The sequence below is a fragment of the Anopheles merus genome, chromosome 3R, assembly GCF_017562075.2.
Source record: "Anopheles merus strain MAF chromosome 3R, AmerM5.1, whole genome shotgun sequence".
NCBI classification, from domain to species: domain Eukaryota; kingdom Metazoa; phylum Arthropoda; class Insecta; order Diptera; family Culicidae; genus Anopheles; species Anopheles merus.
This window is the reverse complement of record NC_054084.1, coordinates 25,154,455-25,177,705: the sequence shown is the minus strand read 5'-3', so window position 1 is coordinate 25,177,705 and position 23,251 is coordinate 25,154,455. Positions and strand designations below refer to the sequence as shown.

The 23,251-nt window shown below is 41.9% G+C and overlaps 2 protein-coding genes across 8 annotated transcripts in view; one reads left to right on the top strand and one right to left on the bottom strand.

Moving 5' to 3' along the window:
- The window catches only part of LOC121595251 (zinc finger protein ush), a 132,713-nt gene extending 120,573 nt beyond the window's left edge, over positions 1–12,140 (bottom strand). Inside the window, exon 1 of the mRNA XM_041919090.1 lies at positions 10,937–12,140. Coding sequence (XP_041775024.1) covers positions 10,937–10,988 — 52 coding nt within the window. The 5' untranslated portion in view covers positions 10,989–12,140. The remainder of the gene's footprint in view (positions 1–10,936) is intronic.
- A 1,989-nt stretch (positions 12,141–14,129) lies between these two features.
- The window catches only part of LOC121597504 (nuclear transcription factor Y subunit gamma-like), a 111,007-nt gene continuing 101,885 nt past the window's right edge, over positions 14,130–23,251 (top strand). The window contains exons 1-4 of one of the 7 annotated variants that reach the window (XM_041923315.1): positions 14,130–14,283; positions 14,446–14,667; positions 20,530–21,162; positions 21,226–22,133. In XM_041923315.1, the coding sequence (XP_041779249.1) occupies positions 20,560–21,162; positions 21,226–21,297 (675 nt within the window). In that variant the 5' untranslated portion in view covers positions 14,130–14,283; positions 14,446–14,667; positions 20,530–20,559 and the 3' untranslated portion in view covers positions 21,298–22,133. Of the gene's footprint in view, positions 14,668–14,934; positions 14,982–16,111; positions 16,541–19,893; positions 20,042–20,529; positions 21,163–21,225; positions 22,134–23,111; positions 23,128–23,251 lie in introns of those variants that run through there. The other 6 variants (XR_006005420.1, XM_041923314.1, XM_041923316.1 and 3 more) reach the window with 6 other exon arrangements.

Here is a 23,251-nt window from a genome sequence, read left to right as displayed (position 1 = left end):
TCCAAGATAAGCGGCAAAGGCACACCGAATGCCGAAACCTCCAAAAACAGACACCCAAGGTGGGCACGTCCCGTCGTGGTACGAAAAGAAATATAAATATGATAAATAAGTAGATATCAATAGCCGATAAGTGTTGCGAGCTTTTGAGAGTGGGGGCAGAAGCATTTGGTCAAAGTTTTCTACATGCTTAATGGTCACAGATACACCTATCGGCGGGACCATTCCCTCCATCCCTTTATCGTTATAGTTTTATTTAATCTCTCACTCGGCCGTCCCCTGTTGCTTTTGTGTGTGTGGCATAATGCAAAAGTTGTACGAAACCACCAGCTCGTGCGCTTTGCATTCTGACCGGAAACAACGCCACATCGGTACGTCGGCAAGAGTACAGAGAGCCCTCTAACAACGTCCGACGCAGCCCGGAATTCCTCACTCCGTGGAGAAGCATTGTTTCATAAAAATGTAAATTAGACAAGTTTCCTCTTTCTCTCTCGCTGGTGTCGTGGAAGGTGGAAAAAACAATAAGAACCAGCGATGGACACCAAACGGCGGCATCGTTAAAGGAGCCAAAATATCGGGCCATAAGCAAAATTATGATTTGATAACATTGGATGGATCTATCTGTGGCGCGGACCTATGCGGCATGAGCGAGCTGACGTGTTTGTGCGGACGCCAATGTCGATGTGGTCGTTTTTTCATTGTTATTTTTCGGAACTCGCGCCAACGTGCGATTTGGATCGGTTTCCCATTCATTGGGGAGGGGTAGATTGTTTTTGTATTCTCATGTCCTCTGCCTTTTCCTTGAGGAGCATCGTACGCGTCTGGATTTACTTCTTGAAATTTTGGCTTATCGTTCAACGACTTCTCTAAAGCCGATAGCCGCCCTCCTGTATCGTCTATTCGTTTCTTGAGCATCCAAGCTAGCGAAACTTAGACGAGATAACAAACTTCGAACCAGAAAAGCTACTCACAGCGAATGGGAGTGAAAAATAAAATATTCCATCTGGCCGAATGCCATTCACCAGATTACTTCGCGATACCTTGACATTTGATGTGGTTGTGCGTTGAGCACAGACATCTCTTTGGAGCATCGTTCCATCTTGAAATTGAACATCGAACAGCATTGCATTGGTTGTGAAAAGTATTCCGATAGTAGATTACTTTTGCATCCAATCATTCGTTTACTCTGTATGTCAAACCAAGAGCTCAATCGCAGAAAAACCGCCCACCAATCAGAACAATAACACAATTTGTTGTCAAACGCATTGATGATAAGGAGTCCTCTGGATTCTTCAATTCGAGTAGAAGCATTGGAGGAAAACAGATTAATTGATTTCTTCATATTATTGGCCATGTTTTGCTCCGTAAATGTTTGCGATGCATGTCAAGTTTGGCACACTTCAAATAATGTGTCTTTGTCTTTAAAGTGTCTATGACTTGTAACCTCCAGACGATTGTACTTGTTCATTATTGCTTTTAAACATAGAACCACAGAAAGAAAAGAAACGGATTAGTTGATGATTGAGAAGCATGTGCTACAAGTGGTTCAAACACATTCATCCTAACTGTACTTTACCTCACATTCGTCTTGATACTTTCAAATTCCATCGTACGTATTCATAAGTGTTGAATAATTAATATAGGAAATCACCATCCTTCAGATCAGTCGGATGCTTTGTAGATTAACTTTATCATGCAACAGTGAATGAAAACTCAAAATAATAATCTCTTTCCTTTGAGAGTGTGAAACGAAAATTCAAAAACAACAACAAGAATAGACCCTTTATAAAAGGGCATCAGCTGATAGGGAAGATGTCAATGATCTCGATGGTAGTTGGCAGATAGTAAGTCATAAAAAAACATAGTTGTATAACCTCATTCTCACATTTTATGAAGACCCTATCATGCTTCTGTTTTTGTTTGAAACACTACCGTATTTTCAATATGTATTGTATCATCGACTGCATTCACACTGGTTCAAAGTAGATTTCATGTTCACTGTATATTATCATCCTCGCATATCGACACAAAATTTTTGGACGCGATCAATCCACCCCATTTTTTAAACAAATAAGTTGCTGCCATTCCCTCCTCCCTGAGCTGCAATGCCTGTTTTCTCTTGCTGTGTAGCGGCCTACAATTGCCGCCGAGTGTTATCATCCAAGTTCAATGGTTCTGACATTCCATCATCGACAGCTAACGCCCCATATGAAAGATGATCATCTTCATTGCTTATCGGAACACAGATGAAATGGATTTGTGTTTCCATGCATGATCGTTTCGAGCACTTTATGTCTGTTTTTAATCAGACTCAACGCCCTTCGAAGCAACTCTCAACCGTCCAGATTATAGAACGGCACAACATCCTATTTGGTAGGCAAAACCATACCATTTTCAAACCTGAAAGAAAAAGCAATGATTATTCATGAATTATTTGAGAGCAGATCACGCTGTTCAGCAACAAACAACATACCAAGTCCCGATAAGCAATCATTCGTTGATCGTTGGATCGTTTTGCAGTTATCGCTACTAAAAGAGCAGATGAGTTAATTTCCCCAACGAAGAAGATCGCCGAGAACAGATCATTTTCCACAAGCCACTCGATGTCTCGAGCTCAGCTTATCTTGCCTTTCGATCGAAGCTGAAATTAACCAGACACCACAACACTCTATCGATATTGGACGTCGTTGATGCATTACTCGGGCTCAGCAGAGAACCTCTTGTCACAAGCACTTGCTGCAAGTCGAGTGATGATCATGGCGCCATCACACGACCAGTAAATTAAGGTCGTTGTTCCTAACTGCTCGAATAGCTTATAAAAACTGCTCGAGCGAGCTTCCAACACTCCTCCGATTTGAGAAGCATGATAAGGATTCGAGCACCTTTTCACCAATACATCCACAAACCTGTCTCAGATCCTATCACCGTCTGCGACCAAAAAACCAGATTCAAAAGCACAGCAGCACAATGAGACCTCTGAAAGAAAAATTGAATATCGATTGAATCAGCATTAACATCGACAACGGTCTCAGGCTGTGCCTCGCTCCACCACCGATCGTCCACGCTGGGCACTTCGTAAACGGACCCCACGACACAGACTCGTTTATTACAGGTTATTACGAATTCTGACAGGTCGGTCTCGTTCGTTGACTGATGATCGAGCACAGATTAGGAGATGAAAATAATAAAATTGAAAGACGAAACAAACGCTCGCCCATACCACGGCCGCTTTCAGCGCGAGTGAGAGGAACGTGTCAAAATTTGGACATTCCACGGAAGCCAACACGTGGGATAAGATCTACATTCATACGTACAAAAGCTTCGTCTGATTCGTGTAGTTGTTTACTTTTTTTCCTTTTACTTTTATCTCTACGAATGTTTCGTCGTTCGATTCGATTGAACGACGCGTTTGTTTTATTTTGCTTTGCTCAATCGTTTATCGTTGGTTCGATCGGTCATCTTGTGAAGTGGTCGCTGCAATCAAGATTCTATTTTTGTCCTCATTCAAACAAGTGTTAAAATATGTTGAACGCAAAAGACGCTGCTTTTGTAAACAAAAAACGCGACGAGTGACTGAACAAACTATTTATCAAACGGGAGAAGCAGTTGATACGCCGCCATAGTGAGGTCGCGTTTAACAAGGAAGCACGTTGGTGGCTTGTTATCCATCTCATCGACTGTAGTGGTGTTACTCAACGTCCCAATCACTCCAACACAATCAACACAATGCGGACAGCAAACGTTGCTAGTTACCATGTATAGTCATGTGTTATTATTCTCATAGTTATTTTTACTTTATCACTCGAGCAGCAGAGTTATCTTGCCTTCAAATGCGGAACTTATAAAGCATAGCTGTGAAGAAGATATTACTTAAACTGAATGAATCACAGCTTGGTTTGATGGCAAAAGTAGTCTTGTTAGGATAACTCATTTAAATATTGATTTTTTTGTTTTTTACATTTTTATTTACAGTTAATGATGTTCATCGGTTGTATCATACCGTACTTTTTAATTACTGTATCTTATACGTAGTTGATTTGTAGTGTATAGGTAACTAGTACTTGAAACTTAATTTTCCAATTTAAAGTAAAGGTGTCTTTTAATTTCTATTTACTTTTTATATCATAGCAGTCGTAATGGAGTAAACGTATGCTCTGATTGTATGTGACCTCCCGAGAGCTTCTATTTTACGCTACACTGCCAGTGACACAAACAACACGGCCAGCAGCCAATTCAGACCGTTCCCCAGCCATGAACACACCAACACGCTTAGCTTGCACATTCCCCGCTAAATGTTATGATACAAATAGACCGCTCCAGGCAGCCACGCTTGGTAACACGTAAAACAACTTCACTGGTCCCCCTCGTACGCAAACGTCGCACCGGTTTGACAACAACTTGCACCGCTACGTCTTCACCTGTGAGCACCAGCATGTCTCATCCGGTAGAAAGACAACACACTAGCGGTACTAGTCAGCGCTTTTCACACGTCTCGGAAGGGCTAGAACGACCTTGTCGTCGCTTTGTCAGTGTCAGCTTTGAAAACACTCTCTCACTCTCACTCACATCTCCCAGAATTCATCGGAAGTTCTTTTACGATCGCGATCACCGATGTACATCTTTCGCTCGGGACGGGTGATCGCTTGCGTCACTACCATAGAGATTGATCTTGACTTGAACAAATGATTAACCCGTTCGTGGATCTTGTACCCCCTTTTTTCTATCAACTCACAGTATTTGATTTCGTTTGAAGATTCGTATGTTGTTGCTCCTGGTGGTGTCCGAGCCGGTTGTTGATTCAATCTCACTTTCAACTTCCAAAGATCATCTCAACAACTATCCAACTATCCTCGTGTTGATGATATTTGTGTACCTTTGTTGAGTGGATTGGCAGTGGGTTTTTGTTCTACTGTGTCTTGTTGGTTCGTGTATTTGTCTGTCCGTATGACAAGGACACAGTTGTGTGCAGTTATCTTGATCGTTTGAGTCGAAGATCGTTGATCGTTTGAAAAAAAAGGCGCGTGTGAGTTAAGACGACGTTCAACTACCTCTACGGTGTGACTACACGATCATTATCACAGCAGTAGAGAATTAAGCTTTGAATTGCCTTCGGCGTTTAAAGGCTCGGATATGCTAGCAGTGACTGCCAACATGTTTATCATTCTTGACCAATCATTTAATGTTAACTTACAAACAGAAACTTAATTATTGTTCCCTACGTAGTTGTATTGATACAGATTCCGGTTTTGTATTATTTCACACATTTGAACGAAATAGTATGTTTGTTTGTTTCCTCCATGATATGTCACAAGAGCTCCACAAATAGTAAGTATTAACTTATTTATACTTAAGAACACTTCCATTGAACAGGCCCATGCGGTAGGCCAAGTCGTCGCTGACCATCATCGCAAGAAGCCCAGTCACCATAAAATGCACACAATAAATAATTAACATAAGTTTGCTCTATCTCAGCTTTTTCATCTTTTTCGTCCAAAGCCACGGTCCACCACGGAAAGACTTCGATCCATGATGATCGCGCCAAAATCGTGTCCCATGAAGTCGTTTCGGGGTAAGTAGAATAAATGAGAACAAGTAAGACGCCCGCAAAAACGGAAAGGTAGGCACTGATGCAAAGATATTGGAAAACCGGAGGACACCGGCGACGTCCGACGAAATCGAACGATCAAGCGACCAGGAAAGCTCATGCCATCCAGAGTGACATCATTCGTCACCAGTGTGGCCAGAGTGTGGCCGATAGCGTGGAAGGAACGACACGAACCCGTCATGAGTCGATGGAAGGCAAGAGGACGAAGGTTGCAATCGCGTCTCGACGATCTCGGACCCACGTCTCGATGGATCGACGCGATTTCGGGTGAATTTCGGCCGGACCGGTTCCGTTTTTTTGTGGGGTTTGTTTCTCGATCGAGGTGTTTTCTAATTATGATAACAATCGGTAACCGTCTCGGCCGAATGCACATTGAACGCGCCTTGTTTTAAGGCGAGCAGACGAGCAGTAACGAGGGAAGTATGGGAGTGCTTTTTCCATAAAATGGAATAATGAACTACACAGAGCAAGAGAGCAAAAGACAGAAAGAGAGAGAGAGAAAAGAGAGAGAGAGAGAGATTTAAAGAGATAAAGAGAGACAGTGGCATATCACACGGATATCATCGTTGGTGAATCGATTGAGACTTCGCACAGAATTATTAGAAATCTCAAAGCCTTGCAGATTCCTTTCTACTAACAACGTATTGAATTTCTGTTAAGGATCACATCTCAAATGTTAAGAAGCACTAATTCAGTTACTAAAAACAGTCGGCCAGAGATGATTTCAATCAAGGTAGCTTCTATTTTAGTTGAATCATTTGATTTCCCAAGGTAATCACCACTCATTTGCCAGCAGACTCCTCATGAAACCTACCAACGCATTAACGATTTATCGAAATTATCCAGCTATATTCATCCAATTCAGTAGCTGCTACTGCTACCCTCTAGCACTCATCAAGCCCAATCTGAGCTGATCTGCCGTAATCAAAGCGGTTGGAAGAGGTTGTATTTCCCCAAAAGAAGCCCTGCTAGCTCCAAGGGCTTCGGATCTAGTCACCTCGCGCTCGATAATCCATTCATCTTTCATCTTTGTTGGATGGCGATCGTAAAGTAAATTAAACGGACACACGATCTCGGATCGCTGATCTAGACGCCAGATGTTTCAGTAGGATTGCGCAGTTTGATTGAGGTACATCTCCTCTGCCTCTTCCACAGTCCAAGGGCTGATTTGGTATTTGACTTCTTCTTCATAATGAGTCAAACGCTCATTCCCCTCAGAAGTGACGAAACGCAAGAAACATACCTAAGGCAGCCGTCAGAAGCCTGTGAACGGGTTTACCACAGTCTACAGGGAGCTACAAATGACAGCACGACGCCATTTAATAACGAACTAATTCTCAATCCGTCCCACACACCGTTCCTCCGTGGACTGAAGGTTGTGGATCAGTTTCCACTTCATCGATCTCTTCTCACAGCGTCTCGGCAGTCGAACAGAAGTGGTAACTGGTGGGTTTTAATTCGCCACTGACAAGACAGCAGCTCGCCTTGAGTTATTAAATCAACACTCATTCCAACGCAACATGAGCGGAAAGAAGCGATCCACAAAGTCCAGCACTGCTTAGGACGGATGAAACGAATGCAGAACAGGAAGTAGAAGGGGGAATGGAATCAATTTTGTTATTTAAATTTGTTGTTATGCTTTTTTAAACTGACGCGTTTTGTTCTCACTCCATTGGCTCCTCAAAACATTGATTCTTCCCTTGCAGCACAAAACAAGAATGTTGTTTAATGGTATTATTAGTATACTTTTTACATTTTAATCAATGATCATCTTCTTTTCACGTTCCCGTTTTGCTAAACGCGCTTTGAAACATTTCCTTTTTCGTTTGGTTCATATTTGGACGCGGAATGTTCTCATTAATTCTCCATCTTTTCCATCTTCCTCTTTCGATGCTTCGGTTTGCTTGCATTTTAATGCCCGGCAGCGCTCTGGTGTGATCAAATTATTGACACTGTCATCGACGAGGTGTTAGGCGGTTATTTATGAGCAACTTCGACAATGTAGATGCTCAAAGCGAGCCCGCCACAACCGGAGGAATCCTTTCAAACGGTATCGAGTTTCCTGCTGCGAACGATACAGAAGCAAAAAAGCGAAACGATCGATGAAGCATGCCGGCTGCGATGAGTTTTCATGTTTGCTGTTTCGCATAACGAGCCGATTTGATGTGGCGAAGAAGGGAGAGAGATTTGTTTGGTCACAAATAAGACATATTTGTGTTTGACAACAAGCTCAGCATGTGCATATCGATGCCTTTTAGCTTTTTTAAAAAAAACATGTACTGAATTCCTTTACCAGCTTATCCTTGACGCGTTTTGGCGCAGCGGTTGGTCAGGCAACGAGGGCTATCACATTCTTGCATACAATCATCCGTCCTTGCGACAACCCCCTGCAGAGAAGACGGCATCATAATCACAAACAAAACATCGTATCCTTTTGACTTAATACCGCTCATAACACACCGAAACAGTAGCAAAAGCATCGTCCAGCTACAACAACAGTCCCCAAACAAAATAAAGCATTACAAATCATCCTTCATGCTGAACCGTCACAAACTGTGCTCGTACACACACATTGATTATCATACTTTCTCTGCCTTTTATCCACTTTGCTTGTTATCTCTCGCCCTGGTTCGCGATGGTGGTGGTGGTGGTGCTTTCATAAATTACACCTGATATTATTGCAGGTTGGCCGTTTTAACGAGTGACCGACGGCGAAAAGAACCTTACACAGAGGGACGCGGTGAAGCGGAGCAAAGGCAGGACGGCAATTAATTGCTGCGCAATCGCCATAACTAACACCCCGACGAGCTTGGTGCGGAGCTCGGTAGCGAACGAACGCGCCACGGGAGGTAAGACTGGGTGAGAACGTACGAGCACCCAAGAAAACGCGACCACAGGCGACTCCTCCACTGCCAAAGGAACGTGCGTTAATTAGAGCGTGTTTGTGAGCCGTTTCGGTTAGCCTGCGGGTCTCTGGAGGAAGTACATTTTGATTTGCATACTCTGCGTCTTCTTTCCCAGTGCCAGTGCCTCGACGACGAGGCCGCCAGCTACGTTCACTGCCAGCTCGAGTGGAATATTCAAAAGGCAACTAATTGCGGCGACAACTTCATTAGCCCGCAGGGGACCACGATGCGAGACGAAGATTGGTGTAGCTCGATCGATCTCGGACGATCATCGTTGAGATCGGAAGTCTGTCCAGGCGCGGATGCCACCCACAGCTTTTCTACTGTTGATCGATTTAATAAAGAGGGGAGAATATTAATGTTTCTAGCTTCTGTCTTGCATATTGATGGGGTGGAAATGCACAGGGATCTGAACATTATCAATCATTCATATGATAGATGCAGATTTCTTGAAGTGAATGTCTTCTGGACATTCAAGATAAAAAAAATCTAATTTTAAATTCAAATTAGTTTAACACATTTTTGAAAACATTAATATTTTTTTCTTCATAGTTTTATCTTTCATGCGTGTTAAGGTTTTTTTGCGATTTTCAATAAAATCAATGATTCTCATATTCGATCAATTATTTGATTTTTAGAATCATGTTTTATATACATTTGCAAAAATTTAAATTTTAATACTTTGTATTTAGCTAGAGACTATTATTACCGCTGGTAAACCAAAAATTTTATATTATTATTCAAATTACAAATTCCATAAATGATTAGGTAAGAAAGGATTGAAAGTTATTTGCTGGAGGTCAAAGAGGGTTTATAAAAGCATGGGATTTTTTTCTTATTTCACCAACCATACAGGTAAACTGCTCGCAAAGGAATAAACTTGTACAAACTAGTGCCACAAGCGATCGTTGACTGATTTTCAAATCGCTTCAACTTCGCTTCAAATCGCTGTTCAAACAACGAACAAAAACAGCAGCATACCACCTCGAACTCGAATGAATCACAATCAAACATTACCATGAGATATTTTGCTACAAAAAAGGCCTCCAAAAATATAGCTCCATTTCAATTACCATTTTCTCAGCGACCTTCAAGGCCACAACAAAACGCCAGGCACGTTTTTGTGCAATTTGTGACAGCTCGAACACTCCCCTAGAATAATTACAATCAGGAAATGATTTGTCCCACAAAAAAGCGGTTTGCCAAAATGGTCGAAATGTTTCTAGAAAAAATCTCCCAAACATTCCTTTCCAGATCATCCCGTCTGTGCTAAAGTCGGTTTTATTGTTGCCTCCCGCTCAAACACGGACACTTTTTTCGGAAAGTGTGTTCTAGAAATAAAATGACGTGTGCTGGTGGAAGTTCCTTGCTTCACTATCTTCTCCCCTTGACTGATAACGATTGTACCAAGCGACACATAATGAGCACAGGCAAAGATGGTGGCAGGATTTTCTGGTATGCAAAGAGTGGCCGTCACGCAGCAGCACGTAAGCCACACCGCCGTAAATTTTTTAACATTGAAGTGAGTTTTTGACCGACCAGCGTACCGCGGCAGTGCCAGTTAATCGTGCTTGACGTGCGCTCAGCGTTACGGGCTTAATCCGGTTCGAAGGCTTCATCTCTTGGCGCGCCCCATGAGCAATGGTTTGATTTCAATCGGAGTCGGGTTTGGCGCGAGAGCATTACGGCAAACAACAAAAAAAAGGTTCGATGATACGTTCACTTCTAGACGGTTCCCATCCTATCGCTCATCCTATCAGCCCGACCGATAGACAGACAACAAGATGAAGAGGTCGTATGCAATCGCAGGTCACTGTAAAAGAAGTGGATGACCTTTTCTTCTTTAGCATTGTGTGCTTTGTTTTATGTTATTCTCCGCGTACTGGTACTTCGCGTGCGTCCTGATCAGCTAGGCACAATCGGTGTAGCATCCAAGTTGCCGGCTCTATTATCTGGGTGTCTTGTGGGGATAACAGTATCAGCGGTGGGTCTGATTGTGGTGCAGAGCAAAATACCCAAATGTTTGCTTGCATCACAGCAACTGAAATGTTTGGATGGGTTTTTATAGGCCCTAACCAATCGTAAGACTTATTACAATTGTTTAAAGATGCTCGTTTATTTGTTTTTTTTTTTTTATCACAAGTTTATCAAAATTATTTGAGGATACAACAAACAAACAAAAAAAAAGAGCAGTTTATCAACATCAAAATGCCGACGGCTTTTAAAGTCTGATCGACAGCCTCTGCTTTCGTGCTACAAACAGCTCAACATGCAGCTGGCGCGCTTATCTGCTTGCTCTGCTAGCGGCACTCTGTATTAAGCGGTACCAGTTCATCTGGCTACTTCTGCACACGGGCCACAAGCAAAACGCCACGATAGTAGACGTCTGATAATACACATCTACGCTTGCGACACGATCGTTACTTACTTTTCTGAAGAAGTGGCTTTGGGTTGGACTGCTTCCTACGTGACATTATCATTGATGGCGTCGGTGAGACCTTGGCAGCAGGGTTTCGGAGAAAACAGTGTCACTGGCACGCACGTCTCACTCACGCACCGGTCAGCTGGGACGAAGGTGCAGATGAAACATACACTATCACTTCACACACGCACACACAAAAACTGGACAAACGCACACATGTACACACATACACACACACACAAACACTCGAACAAACACACTGAGCACGCACCATATATGGAGGCTCCAGCAAGACAAACTGCCAGGATCACTAAGCTGTTGTAATCACCAGTGGTACGATATGACTCCGGATGCGGGCGATAATGGCTACTGTGTAACGGAGGAAGCTTTCTATTGCGCACGATCACCACTCACCGATACACTCGCTTGAGATTGCACAATCACATCAATACACTAGCACACACGACTACTATAAAAGCGCCTAGTGCGGTGCAACACGTACGTAAGTAGTTATCTGCAGCTGGGTGTTGCCGCGATCAGAGGAGGATTGATAAACACGGTAATTTTTAAAAAACTTTGCCCACGTTTTATAACTGCAGCTAATATTCTACAAGTGCAAATTTAGTTGTATTGGAACGGGTGTTTTCTGTTTACTTGGTAGCTATTCATCACTTTCATTGCAATTGTAAACGTGAATGGTTTGTTAAAATGTATGCAATATTTCAGTTATCCAATTACCAGAAAAAGCTTTATCCACTAGCGCACACAGAGAGTAATAATTGCTAAGTTTCACAACAGGTTTTTTAAAATTATTTTCATTTATTCACTAATTCAAAATTCTGCCACTATGTTACATCAACACACTGCTTTTCACACATCACTTCTATTTTTTCATGGTTACATGATCAATGATCACAGCATTTTTATGCACACCACTTAGAAAGCAAGCACATCTGGAATAAAATATCTATTCCCTTAGCTAGCACTGTCGATCAACGGGTGAGATCAATTATTGAGCGACTTTTGATCACTTTTATTAGTATCGTAACGATGCTGCATGCGCTTTCAAGTTGAACCGCCAAACACACGTACACAAACGCAAGCGGTGTTGCCACATACGCACGGACGAGCGGCCTTACTACGATGTCAACATCGACAAAACGCTCAAACCCCAAACGGCATGCGGCCGGACGTTCCAACCAGCAGCAACGTTCACAATCAACTAACGCACGATGAGCCGCCCGCTGAGAGCGGCAACATTGTTCGGTGTTGCATTTTCCAGCATCGTAAACGCCAGCGACCGGTTTCGGTGCTGGATTTGGTGCTCGCTCAATCTCTCGCTCTCTGTTTAACGCTGCCACCCGCCGAAGCTTTTCCAAGCTTCCAGCAGTTCGGCTTCCACTGTGTGGCGTGTGGCATCGGGTAGCCGAGCGCCAGCATAAAACATATTAGTTTCTCCCCCATCGTGGGGGGGAATGGTTGCATCAACTTCCCCTCAACTCGGAGACCGATTTCAACAGCGGCTGTGAGGGAAGCAAGAAGAGTGCGATATTAAATTAATCGAGAAGCGAGATGGCTATACTGTTGCCCAGCAACAGCCAATGGGGCCCAGCGAACAGCGCTTGGGGAAGAAAGAAGCGAGCAAAGCGAGAATGAGGGGACCATAATTGGAGCACAAGAATTGAAAATCATCGACAGCTATGGACTGTTTCGATTCTTCGACGCTAGACATGGTGGTGATTGTTCAACAGATTTCTTTAAGTTTGATTGATTGGAGAAACAATCAACCTTTCTTAGTACATTAATATGGTAAACTTGTCAATTTCCGTTGAAGGTACATACGAAATATTTAATTTAATTAGCTTTATTTCATCAAAGTCCGTGGATTATAACTATAAAAGAATCATTTTCTAGCCACCTTACTTACGAGCCAAAAAATAGTTCTAAAAATAAGTCTAAAAATGGACAGAAGAATTAAGTGAGTTATTGCGCCAAAGTCAATAATTATTTTTTGTTCAAATATTTAAACCCAACAGCAAATACATCGCAAAAATTCGAATACTCTCGATACGTCATACATTACACCAATTTTCAAATATTTTGAATAAGCGATGGAGCCACCTGGTTGCTCGTAGTGTAATCGGAATCGTTAAGATGGTAGATTGATTTCTTGGAATTACTGCTAAATCAATAGTAGGAGATAACGGAGTCCGTTGTTTTTTTTTTTCTTTGCTGTTTTATTCACATAATTCGGGGTGTTATTATTAAACAGGATGACATAATAAGTACTTGTACACATTAAAAAAGAAAATAATTGTATATTGCAATAATTTAATTTATAGTGAAAAAAGTATCAATGAATAATCAAAACCATATCATACTGAAAATCAGTTTCATATATATATAAACAGCATGTAATGTTTAACATAATATATATAAAACATTGATAAAATTTTAAATTACTGTAAAAGTAAAATAATAATTCCTTTAATTTGTTGAAAACTGTCATTTTCAAACAATTTGTATGCAATTTCATTTTCTTTTTATATTATACTAAATTACCTTATAAAAATAGTTAAAAAGGCTATCAATGATTGAGGCATGTGTGGAAGCTTGATTTTAAAGATATTTTTTTATTATTTTTTTTTTTGCAAAAACATTCCATCCAAATACATCAAATATACAACCTTCAAGTTGATCTGTCGGTTTCATCAATGTAAAACATGGCAAATCAGTTAATTATTTTCAATTATCACACCATAGCGATTGTCTCCAGTTTCTTATTTTACTCGTTTCGTTCTTCCCCAAGCGCTGTTCGCTGGGCCCCATTGGCTGTTGCTGGGCAACAGTATAGCCATCTCGCTTCTCGATTAATTTAATATCGCACTCTTCTTGCTTCCCTCACAGCCGCTGTTGAAATCGGTCTCCGAGTTGAGGGGAAGTTGATGCAACCATTCCCCCCCACGATGGGGGAGAAACTAAGATGTTTTATGCTGGCGCTCGGCTACCCGATGCCACACGCCACACAGTGGAAGCCGAACTGCTGGAAGCTTGGAAAAGCTTCGGCGGGTGGCAGCGTTAAACAGAGAGCGAGAGATTGAGCGAGCACCAAATCCAGCACCGAAACCGGTCGCTGGCGTTTACGATGCTGGAAAATGCAACACCGAACAATGTTGCCGCTCTCAGCGGGCGGCTCATCGTGCGTTAGTTGATTGTGAACGTTGCTGCTGGTTGGAACGTCCGGCCGCATGCCGTTTGGGGTTTGAGCGTTTTGTCGATGTTGACATCGTAGTAAGGCCGCTCGTCCGTGCGTACGCGGACGGGTGGCTTGTGTTTACACATGGCGTGTGAATGTATGTGTGTTGTTTGTTGTGCTTCTTCCATGCAGTCCCCTTGCCATGTGACTTTGGCATACTTTTGCCTTGGATGGAGGAAGTTTTAAATAAGAGTATCCATTTGCAATTGAGTTATTGATTAAGTGCTTTTGTTAAAGTATCATGTTCTTGTATGTTTAGAGTTTGCCAGTTTGTGATCGAAATTCCTTATGGACTACACTAAGTGTGAAGTTTGGTGACATCGTTTGACATGAAACGATCGGCATTCATCTATTCAATAATTAGATCATTTAAACCTGCATCGTTATACGTGTCATATGTTTAATGTACCAATATTAAACCATTCAACACAACACTTCAAATACCTGGATAGCTCAACCATAATTCAATCTTTAAAAAAATGTAAGTACCATTTGTAATACTTACATGTAAAATGTAAGTAAGCGATTATGTGTTGTACTATGCATCAAAATTATTTTAAAAATATAAGAATGTATTAAAAGTTATATGTATTTTATATGTTATATGTGATTCTATTATGTTATGAATTATCTAGAAGGGAGTATATTATTTATTGCAATAATATTTTTCGTTGCATCTGTGTAAATTGCGGTACTGCTATTCCTAAAATAAAATTTTGATACCCTCCACTGATTTCTAACGTTATAGAAATTAACAATGCAGTAGATGCATGTGGGTGGCATCCGCGCCTGGACAGACTTCCGATCTCAACGATGATCGTCCGAGATCGATCGAGCTGCACCAATCTTCGTCTCGCATCGTGGTCCCCTGCGGGCTAATGAAGTTGTCGCCGCAATTAGTTGCCTTTTGAATATTCCACTCGAGCTGGCAGTGAACGTAGCTGGCGGCCTCGTCGTCGAGGCACTGGCACTGGGAAAGAAGACGCAGAGTATGCAAATCAAAATGTACTTCCTCCAGAGACCCGCAGGCTAACCGAAACGGCTCACAAACACGCTCTAATTAACGCACGTTCCTTTGGCAGTGGAGGAGTCGCCTGTGGTCGCGTTTTCTTGGGTGCTCGTACGTTCTCACCCAGTCTTACCTCCCGTGGCGCGTTCGTTCGCTACCGAGCTCCGCACCAAGCTCGTCGGGGTGTTAGTTATGGCGATTGCGCAGCAATTAATTGCCGTCCTGCCTTTGCTCCGCTTCACCGCGTCCCTCTGTGTAAGGTTCTTTTCGCCGTCGGTCACTCGTTAAAACGGCCAACCTGCAATAATATCAGGTGTAATTTATGAAAGCACCACCCCCACCAGCATCGCGAACCGGGGCGAGAGATAACAAGCAAAGTGGATAAAAAGCAGAGAAAGTATGATAATCAATGTGTGTGTACGAGCACAGTTTGTGACGGTTCAGCATGAAGAATGATTTGTAATGCTTTATTTTGTTTGGGGAATGTTGTTGTTGCTGGACGATGCTTTTGCTACTGTTTCGGTGTGTTATGAGCGGTATTAAGTCAAAAGGATACGATGTTTTGTTTGTGATTATGGTGCCGTCTCCTCTGCCGGGGGTTGTCGCAAGGACGGATGATTGTATGCAGGAATGTGATAGCCTTCGTTGCCTGACCAACCGCTGCGCCAAAGTGCGTCAAGGATAAGCTGGTAAAGGAATTCAGTACATGTTTTTTTAAACAAGCTTAAAAGCATCGATATGCACATGCTGAGCTTGTTGTCAAACACAAATATGTCTTATTTGTGACCAAACAAATCTCTCTCCCTTCTTCGCCACATCAAATCGGCTCGTTATGCGAAACAGCAAACATGAAAACTCATCGCAGCCGGCATGCTTCATCGATCGTTTCGCTTTTTTGCTTCTGTATCGTTCGCAGCAGGAAACTCGATACCGTTTGAAAGGATTCCTCCGGTTGTGGCGGGCTCGCTTTGAGCATCTACATTGTCGAAGTTGCTCATAAATAACCGCCTAACACCTCGTCGATGACAGTGTCAATAATTTGATCACACCAGAGCGCTGCCGGGCATTAAAATGCAAGCAAACCGAAGCATCGAAAGAGGAAGATGGAAAAGATGGAGAATTAATGAGAACATTCCGCGTCCAAATATGAACCAAACGAAAAGGGAAATGTTTCAAAGCGCGTTTAGCAAAACGGGAACGTGAAAAGAAGATGATCATTGATTAAAATGTAAAAAGTATACTAATAATACCATTAAACAACATTCTTGTTTTGTGCTGCAAGGGAAGAATCAATGTTTTGAGGAGCCAATGGAGTGAGAACAAAACGCGTCAGTTTAAAAAAGCATGACAACAAATTTAAATAACAAAATTGATTCCATTCCCCCTTCTACTTCCTGTTCTGCATTCGTTTCATCCGTCCTAAGCAGTGCTGGACTTAGAGGATCTCCTCTTTCTGCTTATGTTGCGTTGGAATGAGTGTTGATTTAATAACCCAAGGCGAGCTGCTGTCTTGTCAGCGGCGAATTGAAACCCACCAGCTACCACTTCTGTTCGACTGCCGAGACGCGGTGAGAAGAGATCGATGAAGTGGAAACTGATCCACAACCTTCAGTCCACGGAGGAACGGTGTGTGGGACGGATTGAGAATTAGTTCGTTATTAAATGGCGTTGTGCTGTCATTTGTAGCTCCCTGTAGACTGTGGTAAACCCGTTCACAGGCTTCTGACGGCTGCCTAAGGTATGTTTCTTGCGTTTCGTCACTTCTGAGGGGAATGAGCGTTTGACTCATTATGAAGAAGAAGTCAAATACCAAATCAGCCCTTGGACTGTGGAAGAGGCAGAGGAGATGTACCTCAATCAAACTGCGCGATCCTACTGAAACATCTGGCGTTTAGATCAGCGATCCGTGATCGTGTGTCCGTTTAATTTACTTTACGATCGCCATCCAACAAAGATGAAAGATGAATGGATTATCGAGCGCGAGGTGACTAGATCCGAAGCCCTTGGAGCTAGCAGGGCTTCTTTTGGGGAAATACAACCTCTTCCAACCGCTTTGATTACGGCAGATCAGCTCAGATTGGGCTTGATGAGTGCTAGAGGGTAGCAGTAGCAGCTACTGAATTGCGTTGGTAGGTTTCATGAGGAGTCTGCTGGCAAATGAGTGGTGATTACCTTGGGAAATCAAATGATTCAACTAAAATAGAAGCTACCTTGATTGAAATCATCTCTGGCCGACTGTTTTTAGTAACTGAATTAGTGCTTCTTAACATTTGAGATGTGATCCTTAACAGAAATTCAATACGTTGTTAGTAGAAAGGAATCTGCAAGGCTTTGAGATTTCTAATAATTCTGTGCGAAGTCTCAATCGATTCACCAACGATGATATCCGTGTGATATGCCACTGTCTCTCTTTATCTCTTTAAATCTCTCTCTCTCTCTCTTTTCTCTCTCTCTCTTTCTGTCTTTTGCTCTCTTGCTCTGTGTAGTTCATTATTCCATTTTATGGAAAAAGCACTCCCATACTTCCCTCGTTACTGCTCGTCTGCTCGCCTTAAAACAAGGCGCGTTCAATGTGCATTCGGCCGAGACGGTTACCGATTGTTATCATAATTAGAAAACACCTCGATCGAGAAACAAACCCCACAAAAAAACGGAACCGGTCCGGCCGAAATTCACCCGAAATCGCGTCGATCCATCGAGACGTGGGTCCAAGATCGTCGAGACGCGATTGCAACCTTCGTCCTCTTGCCTTCCATCGACTCATGACGGGTTCGTGTCGTTCCTTCCACGCTATCGGCCACACTCTGGCCACACTGGTGACGAATGATGTCACTCTGGATGGCATGAGCTTTCCTGGTCGCTTGATCGTTCGATTTCGTCGGACGTCGCCGGTGTCCTCCGGTTTTCCAATATCTTTGCATCAGTGCCTACCTTTCCGTTTTTGCGGGCGTTTTACTTGTTCTCATTTATTCTACTTACCCCGAAACGACTTCATGGGACACGATTTTGGCGCGATCATCACGGATCGAAGTCTTTCCGCGGTGGACCGTGGCTTTGGACGAAAAAGATGAAAAAGCTGAGATAGAGCAAACTTATGTTAATTATTTATTGTGTGCATTTTATGGTGACTGGGCTTCTCGCGATGATGGTCAGCGATGACCTGGCCTACCGCATGGGCCTGTTCAATGGAAGTAATCTTTAGGATAAATAAGTTAACACTTACAACTAGTGGAGCTCTTGTGACATGTCATGCAGAAAACAAACAAACATACTATTTCGTTCAAATGTGTGAAATAATACAAAACCGGAATCTGTATCAATACAACTACGTAGGGAACATTAATTAAGTTTCTGTTTGTAAGTTAACATTAAATGATTGGTCAAGAATGATAAACATGTTGGCAGTCACTGCTAACATATCTGAGCCTTTAAACACCGAAGGCAATTCAAAACTTAATTCTCTACTGCTGTAATAATGATCGTGTAGCCACACCGTAGAGGTAGTTGAACGTCGTCTTCACTCACTCACGCCTTTTTTTTTCAAACGATCAACGATCTTCGACTCAAACGATCAAGATAACTGCACACAACTGTGTCCTTGTCATACGGACAGACAAATACACGAACCAACAAGACACAGTAGAACAAAAACCCACTGCCAATCCACAGAACAAAGGCACACAAATATCATCAACACGAGGATAGTTGGATAGTTGTTGAGATGATCTTTGGAAGTTGAAAGTGAGATTGAATCAACAACCGGCTCGGACACCACCAGGAGCAACAACATACGAATCTTCAAACGAAATCAAATACTGTGAGTTGATAGAAAAAAGGGAGTACAAGACCCACGAACGGGTTAATCATTAGTTCAAGTCAAGATCAATCTCTATGGCAGTGACGCAAGCGATCACCCGTCCTGAGCGAAAGATGTACATCGGTGATCGCGATCGTAAAAGAACTTCCGATGAATTCCTGGAGATGTGAGAGAGTGTTTTCAAAGCTGACACTGACAAAGCGACGACAAGATCGTTCTAGCCCTCGGGGGACATATGTACAGAACGCCTTACGAGAGAAAACACACACACTGGTAAACAGACAGTTTGCATATGCTTACACATTTTGTTTTTGTACCGGTGCCATGTGTTGCGTGGCATCAAAAAGAGACGAGAGAAGATCTTTACCTCACTCTTTTCAAGATTGAGCGAATAGAGTGGTATGTTTGACGCATTGCTTGCATTGTTTGAATAAGGAGAAAATTTTGCTACCTATTTGTTGTGATCATGGTCAACAGATCAACAGATCAAGCATGTAAGACATACAACTTCATTCCTAGTGACAACAATCAGAACATTCATCTAAAAGAACCACTTTACGCACACAAATGCAAAGCAATGCTTTGCCAGATGTTGCATATACGTATGCGGATGAATGCGCATCTGTCAAACAATGTTGCGCATAGTTTTGCGTTTACATCCCACACTTGAGCGGGCAGATAATTTGTATGTTTTCTTTGCAACATTAAATATATTCTATTTTTGTAAATAACCATTTAATTACGTTACATGTAATTATTTTTATTTTTTGCTGTGCTATAGCACTGTGCAGTTTTTACCGAGATAAACGAATATGTATTGCGACACCAAGTCACAGCACTTGAGCATAGCACTGACAAACGGAACGCATCGGACGCGTATGCAATAAACATCAACGCTGGTTGGTCATGACTGACACAAAGCTGCTTATGTGGTGGCCAATCATTACAGGTGTCCGTTTGTGTAGGGTGTTTGTCGGCATTTTTCTACCTTTCGTTCCGATTGGAAAGGTAAAGGACGAGTGAGTGCATGTGTGTAGTTTGTTGTAGTATGTGTTGCTGTAGCGTTGATTTGTGTATGGGAAGCAGATGAACATTATATGTTATTCTATGTTATAGATCGTCTTAAGAACTACGAGGGTTAATAATTTTATTGTACAATTTAGCATTCATGACAAAAGAATGCTGAAAGTGTATTACGAGATGTAGAAAATTTCTTATAAATGTGCACGTTATAATAAGTACATTGTCCAAAGATCGCAATTGTGCACAAGATCATACACACACACACACACACACACACACACGCGCGCATACCGATACATGAGATCACATCGGCGCTCGTTTCCTATTCGTTAATACTTCCATTGATAAGGACAGCTTATTACCTGCTATACGCGTTTTTGATAATTAGCAAAGGTGTCCCAATCACAACACTCTCTTGGATATAAATCCTTTACAAATTTGAGAACGTAATGACGCCTCGAAAAAAACCGTCTGATCAACCATCCATTTCACAGCAAAATTTTACAAACTTCTGGCCTAACGTAATGCGAGAAATTGAGCTAATGAACAAAATTGATACAGCTCATCCAGTTTTTCCACTCTCGCGCATTAAAAGAATAATGAAGATTGACGAAGAGGTGCCAAATATAGCCTACAATGTTAGCTCCCTATTAGCGAAAGCGAGCGAAATATTCATCCAGGAATTGACACTGTGTGCATGGCTGCATACTGAAGCTAGCAATCGGGCAACGTTAACGCGCAAGGACATCGCGAAGGCCACTGAAAAGTATGAGCAGTTTGATTTCCTCATGGACATTGTACCGCGAAACAAAAATGAGGCGGAAAAAAGCGTTGTTGATATGGAGGATACGCAAGACGAGGACAGCAGCGAGGAAGAGGGTTGCACAAATTGTGCAAAGGAAGGGACCAGCTGCGAGCGACCACAGTGTGGCTTCCAGCAGCCAGAAATACAGCCTCGGAATGTTGAGAGTGAAGCAGAGGGCCTCGCAAACGATGATACGGTGACACATGTTATACCAATTGTTGTACCACATAGTGGAACAGTTTCAACCGAGGAGCCTATCAATCAAACACTTCAACTGTTTTTGCAAATAATAACACCGACAGGTGAAATATCGCATGTACCGGTAAGTTCAAAGTTAAGAATATAGTTTCAATTAGTTGACAAACTCATCTAATTATATTCACAGATCACGATACCTCAAGACAACCTGACCATTACAGAAGTGGTTGATCCCGAAGCTACGCCAAATTATATGTGATGGAATGGCATACAGACGACACCGACTGTTATTTTTGCATTCAACAAATTTGGTCATTTATCGAAGAGTTTGCATAAAGCAATATTTTACAGCGAGTTTTTTTATTTTAAATTGGTATAGACTATAAAAAATACGGCTTAGCCATACAAGTGCCTTAAAATGTTAAAATGTCCTCTTACTGAGAATCCTTTTCTTTATCCTAAAATTTTAGTTTTTACACATGTTTATGAGAATTATTTCGATTTTTTTACATTTGATACCATTTAAAAGTAAAGCCATTATATTATATTTAAATTACTATCATTTAAACATAGAATTTGGGATATTTAATCATATTTACAACCAAAAATATGCAGAAATTGAGAATTTATTCAAACTAGGGTAGGAAACTACATTCGTTATAGAAAATCAAATTACAAAAAAGCAATTCAAACGTATGAAAAAAAAAATCACGCATATTCAAAAAGTATTATTCATTACGGAATGTAAGACCACTTAAAGTGACAGTGTAGCAGCAGAACAAGCATATGCAACCTAGGTTAGTGTTAGATTGTACCGAAGAATCGCGTGAAACTATTCCTTGTAAAGAAGTATGTTCGCAGAAGGCCATCAATCAACATAGCAACACGTTTACACAACTACAATAGCAATCGTAAGTAAGGTAGATCATGATCACGGTTGAAGATTTTTGAAAATTTGTAAAGAGTATTGAAAGATGCAGTTCAAACAATGTGATTGCTTTTCGGTAAGAATTTCTAAAGCTACACCTTTTTAAATAGCAAAATACTAAAATAATACGCACGGAATCCTTTTTAAACGGAATAAAATTGCTTCATTTTGACATTGTTATCTTTCCATTCCTTAATTCTTTTGGCCATGTTACGAATATATTGTGCATAGTTCTAACATGAGTTCCACTTTATGATAAACGCTAACACAGTCGTTCCAATGATAGAGTAGCATGTGCTAGAAAAACAATATTCATCACAATCACCATACAAGGACTGGTTATGTTTGCTTCCTCCATAGATTGTGTTGGTGTGATTGGGGCGTTGAGTAACACCACTACAGTCGATGAGATGGATAACAAGCCACTAACGTGCTTCCTCGTCAGACGCGACCCTACTATAACATATCAACTTCTTCTCCCGTTTGATAAATAGTTTGTTTAGTGATTCGTCGCGTTGTTGTGTTTACAATAGCGTCGATAAATTTGTACCAGACCGCCGGACCGACTGACGCTGAACAGCGTCTTTTGCGTTCAACATATTTTAACACTTGTTTGAATGAGGACAAAAATAGAATCTTGATTGCAGCGACCACTTCACAAGATGACCGATCGAACCAACGATAAACGATTGAGCAAAGCAAAATAAAACAAACGCGTCGTTCAATCGAATCGAACGACGAAACATTCGTAGAGATAAAAGTAAAAGGAAAAAAAGTAAACAACTACACGAATCAGACGAAGCTTTTGTACGTATGAATGTAGATCTTATCCCACGTGTTGGCTTCCGTGGAATGTCCAAATTTTGACACGTTCCTCTCACTCGCGCTGAAAGCGGCCGTGGTATGGGCGAGCGTTTGTTTCGTCTTTCAATTTTATTATTTTCATCTCCTAATCTGTGCTCGATCATCAGTCAACGAACGAGACCGACCTGTCAGAATTCGTAATAACCTGTAATAAACGAGTCTGTGTCGTGGGGTCCGTTTACGAAGTGCCCAGCGTGGACGATCGGTGGTGGAGCGAGGCACAGCCTGAGACCGTTGTCGATGTTAATGCTGATTCAATCGATATTCAATTTTTTTTTCAGAGGTCTCATTGTGCTGCTGTGCTTTTGAATCTGGTTTTTTGGTCGCAGACGGTGATAGGATCTGAGACAGGTTTGTGGATGTATTGGTGAAAAGGTGCTCGAATCCTTATCATGCTTCTCAAATCGGAGGAGTGTTGGAA